The 23,520-nt window shown below is 44.9% G+C and overlaps 1 protein-coding gene across 4 annotated transcripts in view; it reads left to right on the top strand.

Annotated features, from left to right (window-relative positions):
* The window catches only part of CLEC16A (C-type lectin domain containing 16A), an 80,943-nt gene that overhangs the window by 45,232 nt on the left and 12,191 nt on the right, over window positions 1-23,520 (top strand). For all 4 annotated transcript variants that reach the window (XM_068127671.2, XM_068127670.2, XM_078785639.1 and 1 more), the window contains exons 20-21: window positions 5,054-5,258; window positions 22,290-22,463. In XM_068127671.2, the coding sequence (XP_067983772.2) occupies window positions 5,054-5,258; window positions 22,290-22,463 (379 nt within the window). The remainder of the gene's footprint in view (window positions 1-5,053; window positions 5,259-22,289; window positions 22,464-23,520) is intronic.

Raw genomic sequence — 23,520 nt, 5'->3', positions numbered from 1 at the left:
AGCATTCGATAGGGTTCCACGTGAAGTAGTGAAATGGGCAATGAGGAAGTTAGGAGTGGAGGAATGGTTGATCAGAGTAGTGATGGCAATGTACAAAAGAGCGCGCTCATCTGTAAGGACGAAGGACGGGGTGGTGAGTTTGAGGTGAAGGTGGGAGTACATCAGGGGTCGGTACTAAGTCCACTACTATTTGTAGCTGTGATGGAGGTGCTGGCTCAGAACGTAAAGGAGGGTTTACCGTGGGAGTTGTTGTCTGCAGATGATCTGATGTTGATTGTGGAAAGTATGGATGGACTGAAGGAAAAGATGAACAAGTGGAAGGAATGTATGGAGACAAAAGGTCTGAAGGTGAATATCGGAAAGACGAAGGTGATGGCAAGTGGTAAAGCATGTGGTGAGGTGGAAAGAACTGGGAAGTGCCCCTGTGCTGTGTGTAGGAAGGGTGTCGGAGTGAACTCCATTCAATGTACAATGTGCGCTGAGTGGGTTCATCAAAAATGTAATGGTCTGAGAGGGTCATTAACCAGTGTGGCAGCTACATTCAAATGTAAGGTGTGCACAGAGGGAGCTGCACATGGAGGAAATGTTGAGTTGAATCTTGGAGACGGCGTGAAGCTGGAAGGTGTGAAAACATTTTGCTACCTCGGAGACATGCTGAATGGAGAAGGTGGATCAGACTCGGCAACGGTTGCTCGAGTGAGATGTGCATGGAAGAAGTTTCGGGAACTGAGTGGCGTGCTGATGAAGAGGGGAGTGTCGTTGAAGCTGAAGGGAAAGGTGTATGCTGCATGTGTGAGAAGTGTTATGATTTATGGGAGCGAGACATGGGTAATGAACGTAGAGCAGCAACGGAGGTTGGAAAGGGTGGAAATGCGAATGGTTCGATGGATGTGCGGAGTATCGTTGAGAGAGAGGAAGACAAATGATGAATTGCGAAAAATGATGGGAATAGAGCCTGTGATTGATGCTGTGAAGAGGAACAGGTTGAGATGGTTTGGTCATGTCTTGAGGAAGGATGAAAGTGACTGGTTGAGAAGAGTGATGGAAATGAATGTAGAAGGAAGTATAGGACGGGGAAGACCGAGAAAGACTTGGCTAAAGATGGTGGAAGAAGAAATGCGGGCAACGGGGTTAACAAGGAGAGATGCAGAAAATAGGGCAAGATGGAGAAGATTGTCATGGGGACCGCAAGGCTAACCCCCGCTCTAGCAAGGAAAATGGCCTTAAAATGCATGTTGTTGTTGTTGTTGTTGTTGTTGTTGTTGTTGTTGTTGTTGTACAACTGAACATGGCGTGCGATTAAATCATGGGAATTCTTCCAGATTCTTTGTACTTAATTGGCCTAATTAACTCAGGAGGTCATGACAATCATTTCAGCTTGTCACATTGAACATCAGAAAGCTCAAGTAGAACTCCACAAAAAACATGACACACACACGCACACTGGAGGTGTCATGCGTTACGTACTGGAGGGGTTTCCTGGAATCACCGAGTCAAGAGCCTGATGGATTTATTTCATGGTGGTTGTGGTGCAGCACAGGCAGATGGGCAAAATGGCCTCCTGCGTTAAAGTTCCTTATTAAGGTTTAATGGTCTCTTGTTGAAGTGGTCACACATTTCACTGCAAACAACAGACATTATCGGGTTTTGTATTTGTCTGCAGCAGAATTGCGTCTTTACTCCATGCGATGTAAAGACGGCACTTCGGTATTTTCCATGAAGTTCATAGGAGAGAACAGCGATGGGAAATCCATTGATGGATGCTATTTCCATATTTACCGAAGTAGACAGGCTTTCTCCTCCCTGGCGGACATGTGATCACGGTAACGTGCTTGCAAGCTTTTGTACCCGGCTAACTTCTGCAAAAATACCTCATAAAAACTGCCATGAGAGTAATTCACATAATCGCGGTCATGATACGTTAGCATTACACCCCATCTGGATGAAATGGGTCAATAAACAAATCGGCATATCAGAATAGCACCTCAATTCCCGATAATCGCGGCATGCTTTTCTGGCGATGACAATATGGAAACCTCATGGGTTGTTAGTTGTTCCAAAAAAAAAAAAAGTTTTTTTTTCTGGTATACTTCGTCTAGGCTCTTATGAGAGTTAACATACAGGCGTAGCCAAAAATTGTTGGCACCCTTGCACTTTTTTGAAATAATGCACCATTTCTTCCAGAAAAGGTATCCATATGTATTTCTTTGGTTTGTAGTGGAACAAAACGAAAAAACCTGAAAAAAATACTAAATCTTAGCTTATTCCACACAGAAATCCGAAAATGGTGTACCGCAATGAGCATGGAGAAAAGAAAGAAAACCAGATAATTGTCTGAGAAGGTCAGACAAGATTGTAGCCAAGCATGGACAATCTCAAGCCTGCAAGTCCATTTCCATAGACATTGATGTTCCTGTGTCCACCGTAGCCAGCCTTCCTGGACGTGGTCGCAACAGAAAACTTGATCGAAGATTGCAGCGAAGGATTGTTTGAATGATGGAGAAAGCACCTCAGACACAAGGTACGACAGTTTCAACTCGCACCATCCGTTGCCAACTCGATGAAAGGGGGTTCTAAGGTAGGAAACCCAGCAGGACCCCACTGCTGAGAGAGAGACACAAGAAAGCCCGACTGGAGTTTTCCAAAACGCACCTGAACAAGCCAACATTATTCTGGGAGAATGTCCTGTGGAAAGATGAGACCAAATTGGAGCTTTTTTGGTGAAGCACATCATCTCCATGTTTGCAGAAAACAAAATGAAGCCTTCAAAGAAAAGAACACCTTCCCTACAGTCAAACATGGAGGAGGTTCAGTGATGTTTTGGGGTTCCTGTGCTGCCTCTGGCACTGGGTACCTTGAATGTGTGCACGGCATCATGAAATCAGGAGATTACCAAGGCATTTTGGAGCACAATGTTTAACCCAATGTTAGAAATCTGAGTCTCCGTCGAAGGTCATGGGTCTTGCAGCAGGACAATGACCCCAAACACACTTCAAAAAGCACCCAGGAATGGTTCAGGACAAAATGCCGGACTGTTCTGAAGTGGCCAGCAAATGAGTCCAGATCTAAATCCCATTGAACACCTGTGTGGAGATCTGAAAACAGCAGTTGGGAGAAGGCACCCATCAAATCTGGGAGAAATGGAGCGGTTTGCACAAGAAGAGTGGGACAAACTGCCAGTAAAGAGGAGGAGGAAGCTCATTCATGGCTATGGGAAGCGCTTGACTGCAGTTATTTTGTACAAAGTCCGTGCTACCAAGTATTATGTCTGCGGTGTCAATAATTTTGTCAATGCCATTTCTTTTTATTTTCTGATTTAAAAGGATTTATTAAGTTTTGAATCAAAAACGAAGGTTCTGCAATATTAACAGTGAAATAAAGAATTGTGGAGACCAAATAAGTCAATTTCAACTTGTTTTTAGAGAAAATTGTAAGTTATTTGAAAAAAGTGCAAGAGTGGCAATATTTTTGGTCACGACTGTATAACATATGATAAAGGGAGCGGGAGAAAAGAGGGGCAGAGAGAGGGAAGTACAACAGTAGAGAACAGGGACAGGGCAGGTGGAGCTCGGCCGGAGAGGAGTCGGTGGAAGACAGAAAGACCACCAACCTTCCTGCGGTGTGAGAGAGAAAACCTCAGAATCGGCTTCATTGCGGGAGATTCCAATGATTCCGAATTCTTTGGTTTCTACAGCGTGAAGCCGAGCTAGGTGAGAGGCAGGAGCAGAGTGAAGAGGCTGCTACCTGCCGGTCTGAGGGTTGAGATATGGAGTGGCAGAGAGTGGAGTCATCAGCAAAGAGATGGAGAGAGGATTTTCCAGAGAGTCGGAGAGATCATTGATTATTTCATCCTCAATGAATGAAAGCTTGTTTGGGCCTACACCTTTGCATGAAGTTTGATTTTTCAGATTTTGTGTGCTGATTATCGAAAGTTATTCAGGTTTCACTTTGGAGAAGCAAGAGGAACAGCAACAGATTTCCTCAAAACTTGGCTTGTGGGAGCAAAGGCTGATTTGGAATCCCAGTGGTCTTGAATGGAAGTGTTTTGTCACCAAGTTTGGCCTGGGAGGTTTGTTTATGGAAATGTCGTTTTTTTGGCATGCGTTCCAAACCACCTTGTCAACGCAGCCAAAGGCCACAGGGATTGTTTTCGGGCTGTCTGTCTGTCCATCTGTCCATGCATGATCGTGTTTTTGATTACCACGATAACTTGTGAACAATTGATGTGATTTCAACCTAAGTCGGCAAAAGTATGGGATGTAATACGAAGATGAACCGTTTCAATTTTGGGTTGAACAGGTCAAAGGTCATGTGCTCTTTGGCTTTGAAAATCATTTTTCAGACCGTAACTCGAGTTAAAAGTATCTGCTGTGACCTATCTTCAACTTATCTTTCTCTCCTTCTCTCTCCCTCTCTCCGTCTCTGTCCCTCTCTCTCCACCTCTCTCCATCTCTCTCCATCTCTCCGTCTCTCTCTCCCTCTCTCCCTCTCTCTCCACCTCTCTCCCTCTCTCTCCACCTCTCTCCATCTCTCTCCCTCTCTCCCTCTCTCTCCACCTCTCTCCACCTCTCTCCACCTCTCTCCACCTCTCTCCACCTCTCTCCACCTCTCTCCACCTCTCTCCATCTCTCTCCATCTCTCTCCATCTCTCTCCATCTCTCTCCATCTCTCTCCATCTCTCTCCCTGTCCCTGTCTCTGTCTCTGTCTGTCTCTCTATTTCTAACTTTCATCTTTCTATCTCTCCCTCTCTCATGTGACCTTTTCTTATGACCTTCAATTGAGATCATATGTAACATGGGTTGACATGTAAAGTTGGAGGAGGAGCATCCATCGATACATTTGCGTCAAATGATATTTTCTAGTTTCTTCAAGATATATATATATATATATAAATACCATTTTCCAATAATGGATTTGCTTCCTTTTGACTCCATTTTGTGCTCCGCCATCATCTATATGGTTCATTTATTTTATTTTAGCCCAAGTTGCCATACATTCTGAGAGCATTGTGCAAAGAGAAATGATCATTAAATTTTGTCCTTTGCACCACAGGACTTACAGGTAACAGGCGATAAGGACGATCATCGGGTCTTGCACGTGACCATCCATCGTCCAGCTTCAACTCCACATGCGCGGCCTTTGCCTGTGCTTCAAGCGGCCTTCGAGTTTGACGACCACATCCGCTGCATGGCTGCCAAGCAACGGCTTGCCAAGGGTCGTCTCCGTGCGAGGCACATAAAGATGCAGAGGATCACAGGTGCGTCCTGATGCTTGGTCGATCATTGAAAGTCACATTATTGTGCCTCTGCAACCGAAGGCCCGATGAATTGTTTTTACCTGTTGTCTGTCTATCCCATCCGTGAATGCTTTATCGATCTTTTGCCACCACGACAACTTGTGAACCACCGAAGGGATTTCATCCAAACTTAGCACAGGTATAGACTGTAACACAAAGATTAACTGTTTCAACTTTGGGTGCAAAAGGTCGAAGGTCATGGGCCTTTCAAAAATCGTTTTGCAGACCACAACTCGACTTGGAAGCATCTGACGTTGTCTCTCTCTTCCTTATCTTTCTCTTCTTTCTCGTGCCATCTCTCCTGTGACCTTTACTTTTGCATGTGACCTTTGATCGAGGTCAAACATGTACCAGCAGTGGGTTGACAGCATCTCCGTGATCGACACATTCGTGTCAAATTATATTTTGTTAAAATGGTGTTTGTTTTTAATATGCTGTCAATTATTAGGTTAACAGAGGATGAGTTTTTCTGTTTTGTACCTGTACATGAATTGCGTACAGGTAAAGACATTTGCACACTTCACTATGTTTACATGAATTGCCATGTCATGAGTGTACATTTGACAGAATGTGTTGAATTTGAACCTGGATCCCAGCATTACGAACCATGTCCCAGCATTACGAACCATGTCCCAGCATTACGAACCATGTCCCAGCATTACGAACCATGTCCCAGCATTACGAACCATGTCCCAGCATTACGAACCATGTCCCAGCATTACGAACGATGTGCTCGTATGAGAGTGTCATATACACCACCCGTTGGTACCTTTCGGGGAGCTCATGATTCCATTATTATAAAAAAGGAAATGGAGGATAAACAATGTCAGCTTTTCTAGCTTTCATCTGGAAGGACAAATTCTGAATGAAGTTGTAAATTTCTGTTCGACTTTGGAAAACATACTTGGAGCGCAATGAAGTGGATAGAGCATGGGGCCTAGCGGAGAAAGAAAACTTAAAAGCTGGATGGCAATGGTCAGGAAGGAATGTCTCATTCGTCGGCAATGTTTCATTCTTCAGGGGAGTTGAAGAATTCCTGATGCGCGGTGAACGATTCTCAACGAAGAAGCACGGCCTATGCATGGGAACTCGCCCTCGACTAATTGGACGAGAAACTGTTCTCATCCGACTATTTGCTCGACATGAGGCATCTTAAAGTCCTGATCCAGGATTTTAATTTTATACATGATCGAGGCTCGTGGAAGAGCTAGAGCAGAATGGAAAGTGGGAAACAACGGGAGCAGAGAACCAGTGGGTGAACAAACTGTGCAGAAGCTGAATGAAATGCAGCAAGAAGAAGGGAAGATGGGGATGAAGGGATGAACAGAAAAGGAACAAACCAACCGACCACTAATGAAAAGAGGTGCGGGAGAGGGGGGAAATTACAATAACCTGGAAAAAGGAAGTGCTTGGGAATGTGGTCATTTGGGGTCAAAGAGATGATGAGTTTGGATGGAGTGGGTGACTTGCGATAGGTTGGCTGAACAGCTGACGTGAAGCCCTGAAGGGAACAACGGGACTGGACAGACGGGGGAAGTTGGTTCCACAGGTGAGGGAAAAGAGAGACAAATGAGTGCAGGTGAGCATTGATCCTGGATCATTTAAAAAGCGTCATCCTCTGTGTGAGGATGAGGTTACAAAATGCTCAAGATCCATCTCGATTCGAGATGTATAATTTGACCACAGAGCATCGAACAATAATATAACCGATTTGGTGACATGATTTTTGCAAAGTGAAATGACAAAAACTTTTCCTGTTTACAGCTTGTTTGTGATCAGTAGTTCTTCCTGTTTGCTGCTTGTTTGTGATCAGTCGTTCTTCTTGTTTTCTGCTTGTTTGTGATCAGTAGTTCTTCCTGTTTGCTGCTTGTTACTGATCAGTAGTTCTTCCTGTTTGCTGCTTGTTTGTGATCAGTAGTTCTTCCTGTTTGCTGCTTGTTTGTGATCAGTAGTTCTTCCTGTTTGCTGCTTGTTTGTGATCAGTCGTTCTTCTTGTTTTCTGCTTGTTTGTGATCAGTAGTTCTTCCTGTTTGCTGCTTGTTACTGATCAGTAGTTCTTCCTGTTTGCTGCTTGTTTGTGATCAGTAGTTCTTCCTGTTTACTGCTTGTTTGTGATCAGTAGTTTTTCCTGTTTTGCTGCTTGTTTGTGATCAGTCGTTCTTCTTGTTTTCTGCTTGTTTGTGATCAGTAGTTCTTCCTGTTTACTGTTTGTTACTGATCAGTAGTTCTTCCTGTTTACTGCTTGTTTGTGATCAGTAGTTCTTCCTGTTTACTGCTTGTTTGTGATCAGTCGTTCTTCTTGTTTTCTGCTTGTTTGTGATCAGTAGTTCTTCCTGTTTACTGTTTGTTACTGATCAGTAGTTCTTCCTGTTTACTGCTTGTTTGTGATCAGTAGTTCTTCCTGTTTACTGCTTGTTTGTGATCAGTAGTTCTTCCTGTTTACTGCTTGTTTGTGATCAGTCGTTCTTCCTGTTTACTGCTTGGTTGTGATCAGTAGTTCTTCCTGTTTACTGCTTGTTTGTGATCAGTAGTTCTTCCTCTTTACTGCTTGTTTGTGATCAGTAGTTCTTCCTGTTTACTGTTTGTTACTGATCAGTAGTTCTTCCTGTTTACTGCTTGTTTGTGATCAGTAGTTCTTCCTGTTTACTGCTTGTTTGTGATCAGTCGTTCTTCCTGTTTACTGCTTGTTTGTGATCAGTAGTTCTGTTCTTCCTGTTTACTGCTTGTTTGTGATCAGTAGTTCTTCCTGTTTACTGCTTGTTTGTGATCAGTAGTTCTTCCTGTTTACTGCTTGTTTGTGATCAGTAGTTCTTCCTGTTTACTGTTTGTTACTGATCAGTAGTTCTTCCTGTTTACTGCTTGTTTGTGATCAGTAGTTCTTCCTGTTTACTGCTTGTTTGTGATCAGTCGTTCTTCCTGTTTACTGCTTGTTTGTGATCAGTAGTTCTTCCTGTTTACTGCTTGTTTGTGATCAGTAGTTCTTCCTGTTTACTGCTTGTTTGTGATCAGTAGTTCTTCCTGTTTACTGCTTGTTTGTGATCAGTAGTTCTTCCTCTTTACTGCTTGTTTGTGATCAGTAGTTCTTCCTGTTTACTGTTTGTTACTGATCAGTAGTTCTTCCTGTTTACTGCTTGTTTGTGATCAGTAGTTCTTCCTGTTTACTGCTTGTTTGTGATCAGTCGTTCTTCCTGTTTACTGCTTGTTTGTGATCAGTAGTTCTTCCTGTTTACTGCTTGTTTGTGATCAGTAGTTCTTCCTCTTTACTGCTTGTTTGTGATCAGTAGTTCTTCCTGTTTGCTGCTTGTTTGTGATCAGTAGTTCTTCCTGTTTACTGCTTGTTTGTGATCAGTAGTTCTTCCTGTTTACTGCTTGTTTGTGATCAGTAGTTCTTCCTGTTTACTGCTTGTTTGTGATCAGTAGTTCCTCCTGTTTGCTGCTTGTTTGTGATCAGTAGTTCTTCCTGTTTACTGCTTGTTTGTGATCAGTAGTTCTTCCTGTTTACTGCTTGTTTGTGATCAGTAGTTCTTCCTGTTTACTGTTTGTTACTGATCAGTAGTTCTTCCTGTTTACTGCTTGTTTGTGATCAGTAGTTCTTCCTGTTTACTGCTTGTTTGTGATCAGTCGTTCTTCTTGTTTTCTGCTTGTTTGTGATCAGTAGTTCTTCCTGTTTACTGCTTGTTTGTGATCAGTAGTTCTTCCTGTTTACTGCTTGTTTGTGATCAGTAGTTCTTTCCCTTTGTGATCAGTAGTTAATAATAATAATAATAATAATGCATTTATTTTATATAGCGCTTTTCAGGAAGCCCAAAGACGCTTTGACAGAGTGCAAAACATAATGCATAGCAAAACATAAAAACAATTGCAAAACATAAAAACAATTGCAAAAAAAGAAGAATCAATAGGGAAATATTCAAAGCACAAAGGAGGGAGAAGGAGAGGAGATAGTCAGGGGTTAGATGCTGTGGGTTAAATGTTGAATGCAGTGTTGAACAGGTGGGTCTTGAGTGATGTTTTGAATGTGGTGAGTGAGGAGGAGTCTCTGATGGTGTGAGGTAGCGAGTTCCAGAGGGTGGGAGCAGCGATGGAGAAGGCCCTGTCCCCCCAGGATCTAAATTTGGTCCGGATGGGGGGGGGGGGGGGGGGGAGGGGTCAGGAGGTTGGTACCAGCAGAGCGGAGGTTGCGGGTGGGAGTGTGTCTGGAGAGGAGGTCAGCCAGGTAGGATGGGGCCAGGTTATGGAGGGCTTTGTAGGTCAAGCGGAGGATTTTGTACTGGATTCTCTGGGAGATGGGGAGCCAGTGAAGCTTGTAAAGGACGGGGGTGATGTGGTCACGGGTCCGGGAATGGGTGAGTAGACGGGCAGCGGAGTTCTGAATGTATTGGAGTTTATTGGTGATTGTTGAGGGTGAACCATAAAGGAGGCTATTGCAGTAGTCCAGACGGGAAGTGATGAAGGCGTGGATGAGGGTTTCTGCAGCCACGGAGGAGAGGGATGGACGGAGACGGGCGATGTTTTTCAGGTGAAAGAAGGCTGTCTTTGTGATCTGTTTAGTGTATTTGTCGAAGGAGAGGGTTTGGTCAAAGATGATGCCAAGATTCCGGATGTGAGGGGAGGTGGATACTGGAAAACCATCGATGTTGAGGGCAAAGTTATGGGTGGACTTGGTGAGCGTTTTTGGGCCAATAATGATTATTTCAGATTTATCACAAAGTTTGAGTAAGTTGATTTGAAGCCAGGATTTTATTTCAGTGATGCAGTTTGTCAGGATAGAGTGGGTGGCGGTGGAGATGGACTTGGTGGAGATGAAAAGCTGGATGTCATCGGCGAAGCAGTGGAATTGGAGACCATGACGGCGGATTAAGTGACCGAGGGGGGACAGGTAAAGGATGAAGAGGAGGGGGCCAAGAACTGAACCTTGGGGGACACCTTGGGGGAGGGGAGCAGTGGGGGATTTGCAGTTATTGATGGAGATGAACTGACGTCTGTCAGAGAGGTATGATTTAATCCAAGAGAGGGCAGTGCCGGTAATGTTAAAGGTGGTTTCAAGTCGGGTGAGGAGGATGGTGTGATCGATGGTGTCAAAGGCGGCGCTGAGGTCGAGGAGGATGAGAATGTTGAGGTTGCCAGCGTCAGAGGAGAGGAGAAGGTCGTTGGTGATTTTGAGGAGAGCAGTTTCAGTACTGTGGTTGGAGCGGAATCCGGATTGGAATGTTTCATACAGGTTATTGGCAGAGAGGTGATGTTTGAGTTGAGTGGCTACAGCGCGTTCCAAAACCTTTGACAGAAAGGGTAGGTTGGAGATGGGTCTGAAGTTATTTAGGGTGTCAGGGTTTAGTCCAGGTTTTTTCAGAATGGGGGTAACAGCAGCAATTTTGAGGGATGGTGGGACGATGCCTGTAGACAGGGAGGAGTTTATTGTTGCAATGATAAGTGGAGAGAGAGCAGGAAGGGAGGCCTTGACAAAGCTGGAGGGGATGGGGTCAAGAGTGCAGGTGGCAGTTTTCATTCCGATGAGGAGTTCAGAGAGGTCAGTAGGGGAGACTGGGGAGAATTGAGACAGGGGATGGCAGGATAAGGGGGGGCAGGTGGTTTGAGGGGGAGCGGGTGCGGCTGTGGTCAAGCTGTTGTAGATGTTTTCAATTTTGCATTGGAAGAATGAAAGGAAGGAGATGCAGTTGTCTATTGTGAATGACTGGGTGGTGGTGTTCAGGGGGCTGAGGAGTTTGTTTATTGTAGAGAAGAGTGCTTTTGGGTTTCCGGAGCCAGAGTGGATAATTTGAGAGTAGTAGGCGGAGCGGGCATGGGAGAGGGCATCTTTATAGTGTTGTATGTGGTCCTTGTAGGCCTGGGAGTGAACTGTGAGACCTGTTTTATTGCGGAGTCTTTCAAGTTGGCGAGCACGAGTTTTCATCAGGCGGAGTTCAGGGGTAAACCAGGGAGCAGAATGGGTGAAAGAAACTGTTTTGGTTTTTATAGGCGCAAGTTGGTCAAGGCAGGAGGAGAGAGTATGGTTGTAGTAGTCAGTGAGGTCAGAAGGGGTGTGGAGGTCAACGAAGGGAGAAGTGGACATTTTTTCAGAGAGGGTCGATGAGAATGAGGTAGGTGAAAGAGCGTTTAGCTTATGGAAGTTGATAGTGCGATAATGCCTTGGTGCTGGGGTGGGGATGTTGATGGTCAGAGTGATGGCTAGGTGGTCAGAGAGAGTGAGGTCGGAGCCAGAGAGATGGTGCAAAATTAGTCCAGTAGAGCAGACAAGGTCCAAAATGTGACCATGGTTATGGGTAGGAAAGTTGACATGTTGAGTGAGGTTAAAGCAGGTGAGTAAATCAGTGAAGTCAGTGGTTAGCGTGGAGTCAGTGGAGTCCATGTGGATATTGAAATCACCAAGGAGGAGGATTGAGGGGGAGAGGGAACATAGCTGGGTCAGAAAGTAGGAGAAGTCAGACAGGAATGATGGGTGTGGTTTGGGAGGGCGGTCGACAACAGCCATGACTGACTGTGTGTGACCAGAGAGTTTAAAAGCCAGGTGTTCAAAGGATGGAGCAGATGAGATGGAGATGAGGTTGGTCTTGATGTCTTGTCGGTGAATAACGGCAATTCCACCACCTCGGCCCTCCGAGCGTGGTTTATTGATGTAAGAATATCCATTGGGTGTGGTGAGGTTGAGCGTGTAGTAGTCCAGTGGTTGTTGCCAGGTCTCAGTGAGACAGAGAAAGTCCAGTTTATTTTCCAGGATGTAGTCGTTCAGGATGAGGCATTTGTTGTTGAGGGACCGGGTATTGAACAGGGTGAGCTTGATGTTGTTTTGTACGGCGGGTATGAATCCAGGTGATTTGGCCAGGGTTCGCAGACAGGAGGTGCGATTTTGTGCGTTGTTGTGACCAGGTGTGTTGGGACGATGAGTGGGAGTGCGCTGAGCCGGCCAGAGGATGGGGATGGAGTGACCTGATTGTAAATAAACAAACTTACGACCGGAGCCACGGTGAATGTACCTGGGTCGACGCAGGAGTCCATTCGATTTGATTGCAGAGATGCATGATGGGGTGGAGCGGGTTTTAAGCAGGAGAAGCCTTGCGGCGGAGTACCGCAGAGCCATGCCAGCAGGAGCGAAGGGACGAGCACGAGGCCAAGGGTGAGGAGGCGAAACAATCGTCACAACCCACGGGAGTGGGCCCGAGGAAACAGCGAAGGAGCCGAGCAGGTGAAGCCAGGAGCAGAGCCGGGACCATGCAGAGGGCAGACAGGAGCGAAGAGACGAGCACGAGGCCAAGGTTGAGGAGGCAAAGCGGCAAATGCAGCGGCAAACGACCGCCGCCGCTAATCAAGATCACGGCGGCCAACCGCCACCACCGCCGCTGCAAACAATGGGCACAACCCACGAGAGTGAGCCCGAGGAAACAGCGAAGGAGCCGAGCAGGTGAAGCCAGGAGCAGCAGAGCAGAGCTGGGACCGTGCAGAGGGCAGACTCAATAGCCAAAAATCCGCCACGACCACCAGGAAAGCAAGATACGGACAATGGTCCAGTCAGAGAAGCGGCGAGCAAGTGACGCCAGCGTCCTCTCACGACCGGACCGGAAAATTTGCTTGTTCTTCGTCTTTGTGATCAGTAGTTCTTCCTGTTTGCTGCTTGTTTGTGATCAGTAGTTCTTCCTGTTTACTGCTTGTTTGTGATCAGTAGTTCTTTCCTGTTTTGCTGCTTGTTTGTGATCAGTAGTTCTTCCTGTTTACTGCTTGTTTGTGATCAGTAGTTCTTCCTGTTTTGCTGCTTGTTTGTGCTCAGTAGTTCTTCCTGTTTTGCTGCTTGTTTGTGATCAGTAGTTCTTCCTGTTTTGCTGCTTGTTTGTGATCAGTAGTTCTTCCTGTTTTGCTGCTTGTTTGTGATCAGTAGTTCTTCCTGTTTGCTGCTTGTTTGTGATCAGTAGTTCCTTCCTGTTTTGCTGCTTGTTTGTGCTCAGTAGTTCTTCCTGTTTTGCTGCTTGTTTGTGATCAGTAGTTCTTCCTGTTTACAGCTTGTTTGTGATCAGTAGTTCTTCCTGTTTGCTGCTTGTTTGTGATCAGTCGTTCTTCTTGTTTTCTGCTTGTTTGTGATCAGTAGTTCTTCCTGTTTGCTGCTTGTTACTGATCAGTAGTTCTTCCTGTTTGCTGCTTGTTTGTGATCAGTAGTTCTTCCTGTTTGCTGCTTGTTTGTGATCAGTAGTTCTTCCTGTTTGCTGCTTGTTTGTGATCAGTCGTTCTTCTTGTTTTCTGCTTGTTTGTGATCAGTAGTTCTTCCTGTTTGCTGCTTGTTACTGATCAGTAGTTCTTCCTGTTTGCTGCTTGTTTGTGATCAGTAGTTCTTCCTGTTTACTGCTTGTTTGTGATCAGTAGTTTTTCCTGTTTTGCTGCTTGTTTGTGATCAGTCGTTCTTCTTGTTTTCTGCTTGTTTGTGATCAGTAGTTCTTCCTGTTTACTGTTTGTTACTGATCAGTAGTTCTTCCTGTTTACTGCTTGTTTGTGATCAGTAGTTCTTCCTGTTTACTGCTTGTTTGTGATCAGTCGTTCTTCTTGTTTTCTGCTTGTTTGTGATCAGTAGTTCTTCCTGTTTACTGTTTGTTACTGATCAGTAGTTCTTCCTGTTTACTGCTTGTTTGTGATCAGTAGTTCTTCCTGTTTACTGCTTGTTTGTGATCAGTAGTTCTTCCTGTTTACTGCTTGTTTGTGATCAGTCGTTCTTCCTGTTTACTGCTTGGTTGTGATCAGTAGTTCTTCCTGTTTACTGCTTGTTTGTGATCAGTAGTTCTTCCTCTTTACTGCTTGTTTGTGATCAGTAGTTCTTCCTGTTTACTGTTTGTTACTGATCAGTAGTTCTTCCTGTTTACTGCTTGTTTGTGATCAGTAGTTCTTCCTGTTTACTGCTTGTTTGTGATCAGTCGTTCTTCCTGTTTACTGCTTGTTTGTGATCAGTAGTTCTGTTCTTCCTGTTTACTGCTTGTTTGTGATCAGTAGTTCTTCCTGTTTACTGCTTGTTTGTGATCAGTAGTTCTTCCTGTTTACTGCTTGTTTGTGATCAGTAGTTCTTCCTGTTTACTGTTTGTTACTGATCAGTAGTTCTTCCTGTTTACTGCTTGTTTGTGATCAGTAGTTCTTCCTGTTTACTGCTTGTTTGTGATCAGTCGTTCTTCCTGTTTACTGCTTGTTTGTGATCAGTAGTTCTTCCTGTTTACTGCTTGTTTGTGATCAGTAGTTCTTCCTGTTTACTGCTTGTTTGTGATCAGTAGTTCTTCCTGTTTACTGCTTGTTTGTGATCAGTAGTTCTTCCTCTTTACTGCTTGTTTGTGATCAGTAGTTCTTCCTGTTTACTGTTTGTTACTGATCAGTAGTTCTTCCTGTTTACTGCTTGTTTGTGATCAGTAGTTCTTCCTGTTTACTGCTTGTTTGTGATCAGTCGTTCTTCCTGTTTACTGCTTGTTTGTGATCAGTAGTTCTTCCTGTTTACTGCTTGTTTGTGATCAGTAGTTCTTCCTCTTTACTGCTTGTTTGTGATCAGTAGTTCTTCCTGTTTGCTGCTTGTTTGTGATCAGTAGTTCTTCCTGTTTACTGCTTGTTTGTGATCAGTAGTTCTTCCTGTTTACTGCTTGTTTGTGATCAGTAGTTCTTCCTGTTTACTGCTTGTTTGTGATCAGTAGTTCCTCCTGTTTGCTGCTTGTTTGTGATCAGTAGTTCTTCCTGTTTACTGCTTGTTTGTGATCAGTAGTTCTTCCTGTTTACTGCTTGTTTGTGATCAGTAGTTCTTCCTGTTTACTGTTTGTTACTGATCAGTAGTTCTTCCTGTTTACTGCTTGTTTGTGATCAGTAGTTCTTCCTGTTTACTGCTTGTTTGTGATCAGTCGTTCTTCTTGTTTTCTGCTTGTTTGTGATCAGTAGTTCTTCCTGTTTACTGCTTGTTTGTGATCAGTAGTTCTTCCTGTTTACTGCTTGTTTGTGATCAGTAGTTCTTTCCCTTTGTGATCAGTAGTTAATAATAATAATAATAATAATGCATTTATTTTATATAGCGCTTTTCAGGAAGCCCAAAGACGCTTTGACAGAGTGCAAAACATAATGCATAGCAAAACATAAAAACAATTGCAAAACATAAAAACAATTGCAAAAAAAGAAGAATCAATAGGGAAATATTCAAAGCACAAAGGAGGGAGAAGGAGAGGAGATAGTCAGGGGTTAGATGCTGTGGGTTAAATGTTGAATGCAGTGTTGAACAGGTGGGTCTTGAGTGATGTTTTGAATGTGGTGAGTGAGGAGGAGTCTCTGATGGTGTGAGGTAGCGAGTTCCAGAGGGTGGGAGCAGCGATGGAGAAGGCCCTGTCCCCCCAGGATCTAAATTTGGTCCGGATGGGGGGGGGGGGGGAGGGGTCAGGAGGTTGGTACCAGCAGAGCGGAGGTTGCGGGTGGGAGTGTGTCTGGAGAGGAGGTCAGCCAGGTAGGATGGGGCCAGGTTATGGAGGGCTTTGTAGGTCAAGCGGAGGATTTTGTACTGGATTCTCTGGGAGATGGGGAGCCAGTGAAGCTTGTAAAGGACGGGGGTGATGTGGTCACGGGTCCGGGAATGGGTGAGTAGACGGGCAGCGGAGTTCTGAATGTATTGGAGTTTATTGGTGATTGTTGAGGGTGAACCATAAAGGAGGCTATTGCAGTAGTCCAGACGGGAAGTGATGAAGGCGTGGATGAGGGTTTCTGCAGCCACGGAGGAGAGGGATGGACGGAGACGGGCGATGTTTTTCAGGTGAAAGAAGGCTGTCTTTGTGATCTGTTTAGTGTATTTGTCGAAGGAGAGGGTTTGGTCAAAGATGATGCCAAGATTCCGGATGTGAGGGGAGGTGGATACTGGAAAACCATCGATGTTGAGGGCAAAGTTATGGGTGGACTTGGTGAGCGTTTTTGGGCCAATAATGATTATTTCAGATTTATCACAAAGTTTGAGTAAGTTGATTTGAAGCCAGGATTTTATTTCAGTGATGCAGTTTGTCAGGATAGAGTGGGTGGCGGTGGAGATGGACTTGGTGGAGATGAAAAGCTGGATGTCATCGGCGAAGCAGTGGAATTGGAGACCATGACGGCGGATTAAGTGACCGAGGGGGGACAGGTAAAGGATGAAGAGGAGGGGGCCAAGAACTGAACCTTGGGGGACACCTTGGGGGAGGGGAGCAGTGGGGGATTTGCAGTTATTGATGGAGATGAACTGACGTCTGTCAGAGAGGTATGATTTAATCCAAGAGAGGGCAGTGCCGGTAATGTTAAAGGTGGTTTCAAGTCGGGTGAGGAGGATGGTGTGATCGATGGTGTCAAAGGCGGCGCTGAGGTCGAGGAGGATGAGAATGTTGAGGTTGCCAGCGTCAGAGGAGAGGAGAAGGTCGTTGGTGATTTTGAGGAGAGCAGTTTCAGTACTGTGGTTGGAGCGGAATCCGGATTGGAATGTTTCATACAGGTTATTGGCAGAGAGGTGATGTTTGAGTTGAGTGGCTACAGCGCGTTCCAAAACCTTTGACAGAAAGGGTAGGTTGGAGATGGGTCTGAAGTTATTTAGGGTGTCAGGGTTTAGTCCAGGTTTTTTCAGAATGGGGGTAACAGCAGCAATTTTGAGGGATGGTGGGACGATGCCTGTAGACAGGGAGGAGTTTATTGTTGCAATGATAAGTGGAGAGAGAGCAGGAAGGGAGGCCTTGACAAAGCTGGAGGGGATGGGGTCAAGAGTGCAGGTGGCAGTTTTCATTCCGATGAGGAGTTCAGAGAGGTCAGTAGGGGAGACTGGGGAGAATTGAGACAGGGGATGGCAGGATAAGGGGGGGCAGGTGGTTTGAGGGGGAGCGGGTGCGGCTGTGGTCAAGCTGTTGTAGATGTTTTCAATTTTGCATTGGAAGAATGAAAGGAAGGAGATGCAGTTGTCTATTGTGAATGACTGGGTGGTGGTGTTCAGGGGGCTGAGGAGTTTGTTTATTGTAGAGAAGAGTGCTTTTGGGTTTCCGGAGCCAGAGTGGATAATTTGAGAGTAGTAGGCGGAGCGGGCATGGGAGAGGGCATCTTTATAGTGTTGTATGTGGTCCTTGTAGGCCTGGGAGTGAACTGTGAGACCTGTTTTATTGCGGAGTCTTTCAAGTTGGCGAGCACGAGTTTTCATCAGGCGGAGTTCAGGGGTAAACCAGGGAGCAGAATGGGTGAAAGAAACTGTTTTGGTTTTTATAGGCGCAAGTTGGTCAAGGCAGGAGGAGAGAGTATGGTTGTAGTAGTCAGTGAGGTCAGAAGGGGTGTGGAGGTCAACGAAGGGAGAAGTGGACATTTTTTCAGAGAGGGTCGATGAGAATGAGGTAGGTGAAAGAGCGTTTAGCTTATGGAAGTTGATAGTGCGATAATGCCTTGGTGCTGGGGTGGGGATGTTGATGGTCAGAGTGATGGCTAGGTGGTCAGAGAGAGTGAGGTCGGAGCCAGAGAGATGGTGCAAAATTAGTCCAGTAGAGCAGACAAGGTCCAAAATGTGACCATGGTTATGGGTAGGAAAGTTGACATGTTGAGTGAGGTTAAAGCAGGTGAGTAAATCAGTGAAGTCAGTGGTTAGCGTGGAGTCAGTGGAGTCCATGTGGATATTGAAATCACCAAGGAGGAGGATTGAGGGGGAGAGGGAACATAGCTGGGTCAGAAAGTAGGAGAAGTCAGACAGGAATGATGGGTGTGGTTTGGGAGGGCGGTCGACAACAGCCATGACTGACTGTGTGTGACCAGAGAGTTTAAAAGCCAGGTGTTCAAAGGATGGAGCAGATGAGATGGAGATGAGGTTGGTCTTGATGTCTTGTCGGTGAATAACGGCAATTCCACCACCTCGGCCCTCCGAGCGTGGTTTATTGATGTAAGAATATCCATTGGGTGTGGTGAGGTTGAGCGTGTAGTAGTCCAGTGGTTGTTGCCAGGTCTCAGTGAGACAGAGAAAGTCCAGTTTATTTTCCAGGATGTAGTCGTTCAGGATGAGGCATTTGTTGTTGAGGGACCGGGTATTGAACAGGGTGAGCTTGATGTTGTTTTGTACGGCGGGTATGAATCCAGGTGATTTGGCCAGGGTTCGCAGACAGGAGGTGCGATTTTGTGCGTTGTTGTGACCAGGTGTGTTGGGACGATGAGTGGGAGTGCGCTGAGCCGGCCAGAGGATGGGGATGGAGTGACCTGATTGTAAATAAACAAACTTACGACCGGAGCCACGGTGAATGTACCTGGGTCGACGCAGGAGTCCATTCGATTTGATTGCAGAGATGCATGATGGGGTGGAGCGGGTTTTAAGCAGGAGAAGCCTTGCGGCGGAGTACCGCAGAGCCATGCCAGCAGGAGCGAAGGGACGAGCACGAGGCCAAGGGTGAGGAGGCGAAACAATCGTCACAACCCACGGGAGTGGGCCCGAGGAAACAGCGAAGGAGCCGAGCAGGTGAAGCCAGGAGCAGAGCCGGGACCATGCAGAGGGCAGACAGGAGCGAAGAGACGAGCACGAGGCCAAGGTTGAGGAGGCAAAGCGGCAAATGCAGCGGCAAACGACCGCCGCCGCTAATCAAGATCACGGCGGCCAACCGCCACCACCGCCGCTGCAAACAATGGGCACAACCCACGAGAGTGAGCCCGAGGAAACAGCGAAGGAGCCGAGCAGGTGAAGCCAGGAGCAGCAGAGCAGAGCTGGGACCGTGCAGAGGGCAGACTCAATAGCCAAAAATCCGCCACGACCACCAGGAAAGCAAGATACGGACAATGGTCCAGTCAGAGAAGCGGCGAGCAAGTGACGCCAGCGTCCTCTCACGACCGGACCGGAAAATTTGCTTGTTCTTCGTCTTTGTGATCAGTAGTTCTTCCTGTTTGCTGCTTGTTTGTGATCAGTAGTTCTTCCTGTTTACTGCTTGTTTGTGATCAGTAGTTCTTTCCTGTTTTGCTGCTTGTTTGTGATCAGTAGTTCTTCCTGTTTACTGCTTGTTTGTGATCAGTAGTTCTTCCTGTTTTGCTGCTTGTTTGTGCTCAGTAGTTCTTCCTGTTTTGCTGCTTGTTTGTGATCAGTAGTTCTTCCTGTTTTGCTGCTTGTTTGTGATCAGTAGTTCTTCCTGTTTTGCTGCTTGTTTGTGATCAGTAGTTCTTCCTGTTTGCTGCTTGTTTGTGATCAGTAGTTCCTTCCTGTTTTGCTGCTTGTTTGTGATCAGTAGTTCTTCCTGTTTGCTGCTTGTTTATGATCAGTAGTTCTTCCTGTTTTGCTGCTTGTTTGTGCTCAGTAGTTCTTCCTGTTTGCTGCTTGTTTATGATCAGTAGTTCTTCCTGTTTGCTGCTTGTTTGTGATCAGTAGTTCTTCCTGTTTACTGCTTGTTTGTGATCAGTAGATCTTCCTGTTTTGCTGCTTGTTTGTGATCAGTAGTTCTTCCTGTTTACTGCTTGTTTGTGATCAGTAGTTCTTCCTGTTTTGCTGCTTGTTTGTGATCAGTAGTTCCTTCCTGTTTTGCTGCTTGTTTGTGATCAGTAGTTCTTCCTGTTTGCTGCTTGTTTGTGATCAGTAGTTCTTCCTGTTTACTGCTTGTTTGTGATCAGTAGATCTTCCTGTTTTGCTGCTTGTTTGTGATCAGTAGTTCTTCCTGTTTACTGCTTGTTTGTGATCAGTAGTTCTTCCTGTTTACTGCTTGTTTGTGATCAGTAGTTCTTCCTGTTTGCTGCTTGTTTGTGATCAGTAGTTCTTCCTGTTTACTGCTTGTTTGTGATCAGTAGTTCTTCCTGTTTACTGCTTGTTTGTGATCAGTAGTTCTTCCTGTTTTGCTGCTTGTTTGTGATCAGTAGTTCTTCCTGTTTACTGCTTGTTTGTGATCAGTAGTTCTTCCTGTTTTGCTGCTTGTTTGTGATCAGTAGTTCTTCCTGTTTGCTGCTTGTTTGTGATCAGTAGTTCCTCCTGTTTGCTGCTTGTTTGTGATCAGTAGTTCTTCCTGTTTTGCTGCTTGTTTGTGATCAGTAGTTCTTCCTGTTTTGGTGCTTGTTTGTGATCAGTCGTTCTTCCTGTTTACTGCTTGTTTGTGATCAGTAGTTCTTCCTGTTTACTGCTTGTTTGTGATCAGTAGTTCTTCCTGTTTACTGCTTGTTTGTGATCAGTAGTTCTTCCTCTTTACTGCTTGTTTGTGATCAGTAGTTCTTCCTGTTTTGCTGCTTGTTTGTGATCAGTAGTTCTTCCTGTTTGCTGCTTGTTTGTGATCAGTAGTTCCTCCTGTTTGCTGCTTGTTTGTGATCAGTAGTTCTTCCTGTTTTGCTGCTTGTTTGTGATCAGTAGTTCTTCCTGTTTTGGTGCTTGTTTGTGATCAGTCGTTCTTCCTGTTTACTGCTTGTTTGTGATCAGTAGTTCTTCCTGTTTACTGCTTGTTTGTGATCAGTAGTTCTTCCTGTTTACTGCTTGTTTGTGATCAGTAGTTCTTCCTGTTTACTGCTTGTTTGTGATCAGTAGTTCTTCCTGTTTTGCTGCTTGTTTGTGATCAGTAGTTCTTCCTGTTTACTGCTTGTTTGTGATCAGTAGTTCTTCCTGTTTGCTGCTTGTTTGTGATCAGTAGTTCTTCCTGTTTGCTGCTTGTTTGTGATCAGTAGTTCTTCCTGTTTACTGCTTGTTTGTGATCAGTAGTTCTTCCTGTTTACTGCTTGTTTGTGATCAGTAGTTCTTCCTGTTTACTGCTTGTTTGTGATCACTAGTTCTTCGTGTTTACTGCTTGTTTGTGATCACTAGTTCTTCCTGTTTACTGCTTGTTTGTGATCAGTAGTTCTTCCTGTTTACTGCTTGTTTGTGATCACTAGTTCTTCCTGTTTACTGCTTGTTTGTGATCAGTAGTTCTTCCTGTTTACTGCTTGTTTGTGATCAGTAGTTCTTCCTGTTTACTGCTTGTTTGTGATCAGTAGTTCTTCCTGTTTACTGCTTGTTTGTGATCAGTCGTTCTTCCTGTTTTTCTGCTTGTTTGTGATCAGTAGTTCTTCCTGTTTTGCTGCTTGTTTGTGATCAGTAGTTCTTCCTGTTTACTGCTTGTTACTGATCAGTAGTTCTTCCTGTTTACTGCTTGTTTGTGATCAGTAGTTCTTCCTGTTTACTGCTTGTTTGTGATCAGTCGTTCTTCCTGTTTACTGCTTGTTTGTGATCAGTAGTTCTTCCTGTTTACTGCTTGTTTGTGATCAGTAGTTCTTCCTGTTTACTGCTTGTTTGTGATCAGTAGTTCTTCCTGTTTACTGCTTGTTTGTGATCACTAGTTCTTCGTGTTTACTGCTTGTTTGTGATCACTAGTTCTTCCTGTTTACTGCTTGTTTGTGATCAGTAGTTCTTCCTGTTTACTGCTTGTTTGTGATCACTAGTTCTTCCTGTTTACTGCTTGTTTGTGATCAGTAGTTCTTCCTGTTTACTGCTTGTTTGTGATCACTAGTTCTTCCTGTTTACTGCTTGTTTGTGATCAGTAGTTCTTCCTGTTTACTGCTTGTTTGTGATCAGTAGTTCTTCCTGTTTACTGCTCGTTTGTGATCAGTAGTTCTTCCTGTTTACTGCTTGTTACTGATCAGTAGTTCTTCCTGTTTGCTGCTTGTTTGTGATCAGTAGTTCTTCCTGTTTTGCTGCTTGTTTGTGATCAGTCGTTCTTCCTGTTTACTCCTTGTTTGTGATCAGTAGTTCTTCCTGTTTACTGCTTGTTTGTGATCAGTAGTTCTGCCTGTTTTGCTGCTTGTTTGTGATCAGTCGTTCTTTGTTTATGCTCTTCATTGTAATGACGTGTTGAGCATTTTGTTGGTATCGGACGAATGAAAATATTCCTTTGTCTTTGAGCTTGAGGAGAATGGAGGATGTGCAGGATTTTGTTGTTGATTGTCATTTGCTCATTGTTAATGCGTTTAAAGTGGTGTTTGTCTAACATTTTGATAAAATCGGAGTGTATTTCGCAGATGACTCGTCAAATGGCTTGAGCAGTGAGTTTTCATGCTGAATGTTCTCTCTCCATACAGCTCTCTTGGAATTGCCTGTTCAACCATCTCCAGAACTCTTAGGGATGGCAGGACGCTCGAGCTCTGGGCCCGGCCACCTGACATTCAACCTCCCCTTCCGCTTCTTCGAGGGGACCCGACGTGGACATTCGGCATCGTCTATTACGTCCACTTCTTCTGCTGACAGAGTCCCTGGTTTGTGTTGTTGTGGAACCATGTAAACACTGAATGCAAATTGCTGATTTAGATGTCTGACATGAACTAGCCAAACACAGATGGTGTACTTGAGGTTGAAGGTTGGAGTTTGGTCGCTAACCATTCGATTACGTCTGGAAGTGAATGGATATCTAGCTAATTACGCACACAAAGTGAAAAGCGGGGTGAACCGAAGCAATTGGTTCACTTTGTCTGTCTTCAGACGTTAGTCTATGATCGAGGAACAACTTACTTTCAATTTGGTGTTTTATATTTTGAACAATGTAGAACAGATTCGGAACGCGAACCTGCAGTTTGGGACTACTTTGATTCTGAATTTAGAAAATTGTACGGAATCTCATCTGGATCATGAATGCACACAGAGGAGTACGGTAATCGTTTTAGTCTCTACGTGTCTCACAGTCAAACAAAATTGAAAATGATTGCAAACAGGAAACGCACAGTTTTTAAGGACGTCATCAAGGTCACAAACAACAGGCATGAATAACTGACGTAACATGTAAATAAGGTGGTGTAAAAGTCGCTGCATCAACAGCGGTAAACTTCTCAAAAATTATTTTAATGCATATAATGCAAACAAAATGCCAACTAAGTTTTGTTGGCATTTCGTTTTAGTTTTAAACACTTTTTAAACACAACCGACTAAGTTTTAAACATTTTGTTACCTCGGAGACCTGCTGAATGGAGAAGGTGGATCAGACTCGGCAACGGTTGCTGGAGTGAGATGTGCATGGAAGAAGTTTCGGGAACTGAGTGGCGTGCTGACGAGGAGGGGAGTGTCGTTGAAGCTGAAGGGAAAGGTGTATGCTGCATGTGTGAGAAGTGTTGTGATTTATGGGAGCGAGACATGGGTAATGAACGTAGAGCAGCAACGAAGGCTGGAAAGGGTGGAAATGCGAATGGTTCGTTGGATGTGCGGAGTATCGTTGAGAGAGAGGAAGACAAATGATGAAATGCGAAAGATGATGGGAATAGAGCCTGTGATGGATGCTGTGAAGAGGAACAGGTTGAGATGGTTTGGTCATGTCTTGAGGAA

Source organism: Myxine glutinosa, chromosome 10 (genome assembly GCF_964187855.1).
Source record: "Myxine glutinosa chromosome 10, kmMyxGlut1.1, whole genome shotgun sequence".
NCBI classification, from domain to species: domain Eukaryota; kingdom Metazoa; phylum Chordata; class Myxini; order Myxiniformes; family Myxinidae; genus Myxine; species Myxine glutinosa.
This window is presented reverse-complemented; position numbering and strand designations above follow the sequence as displayed.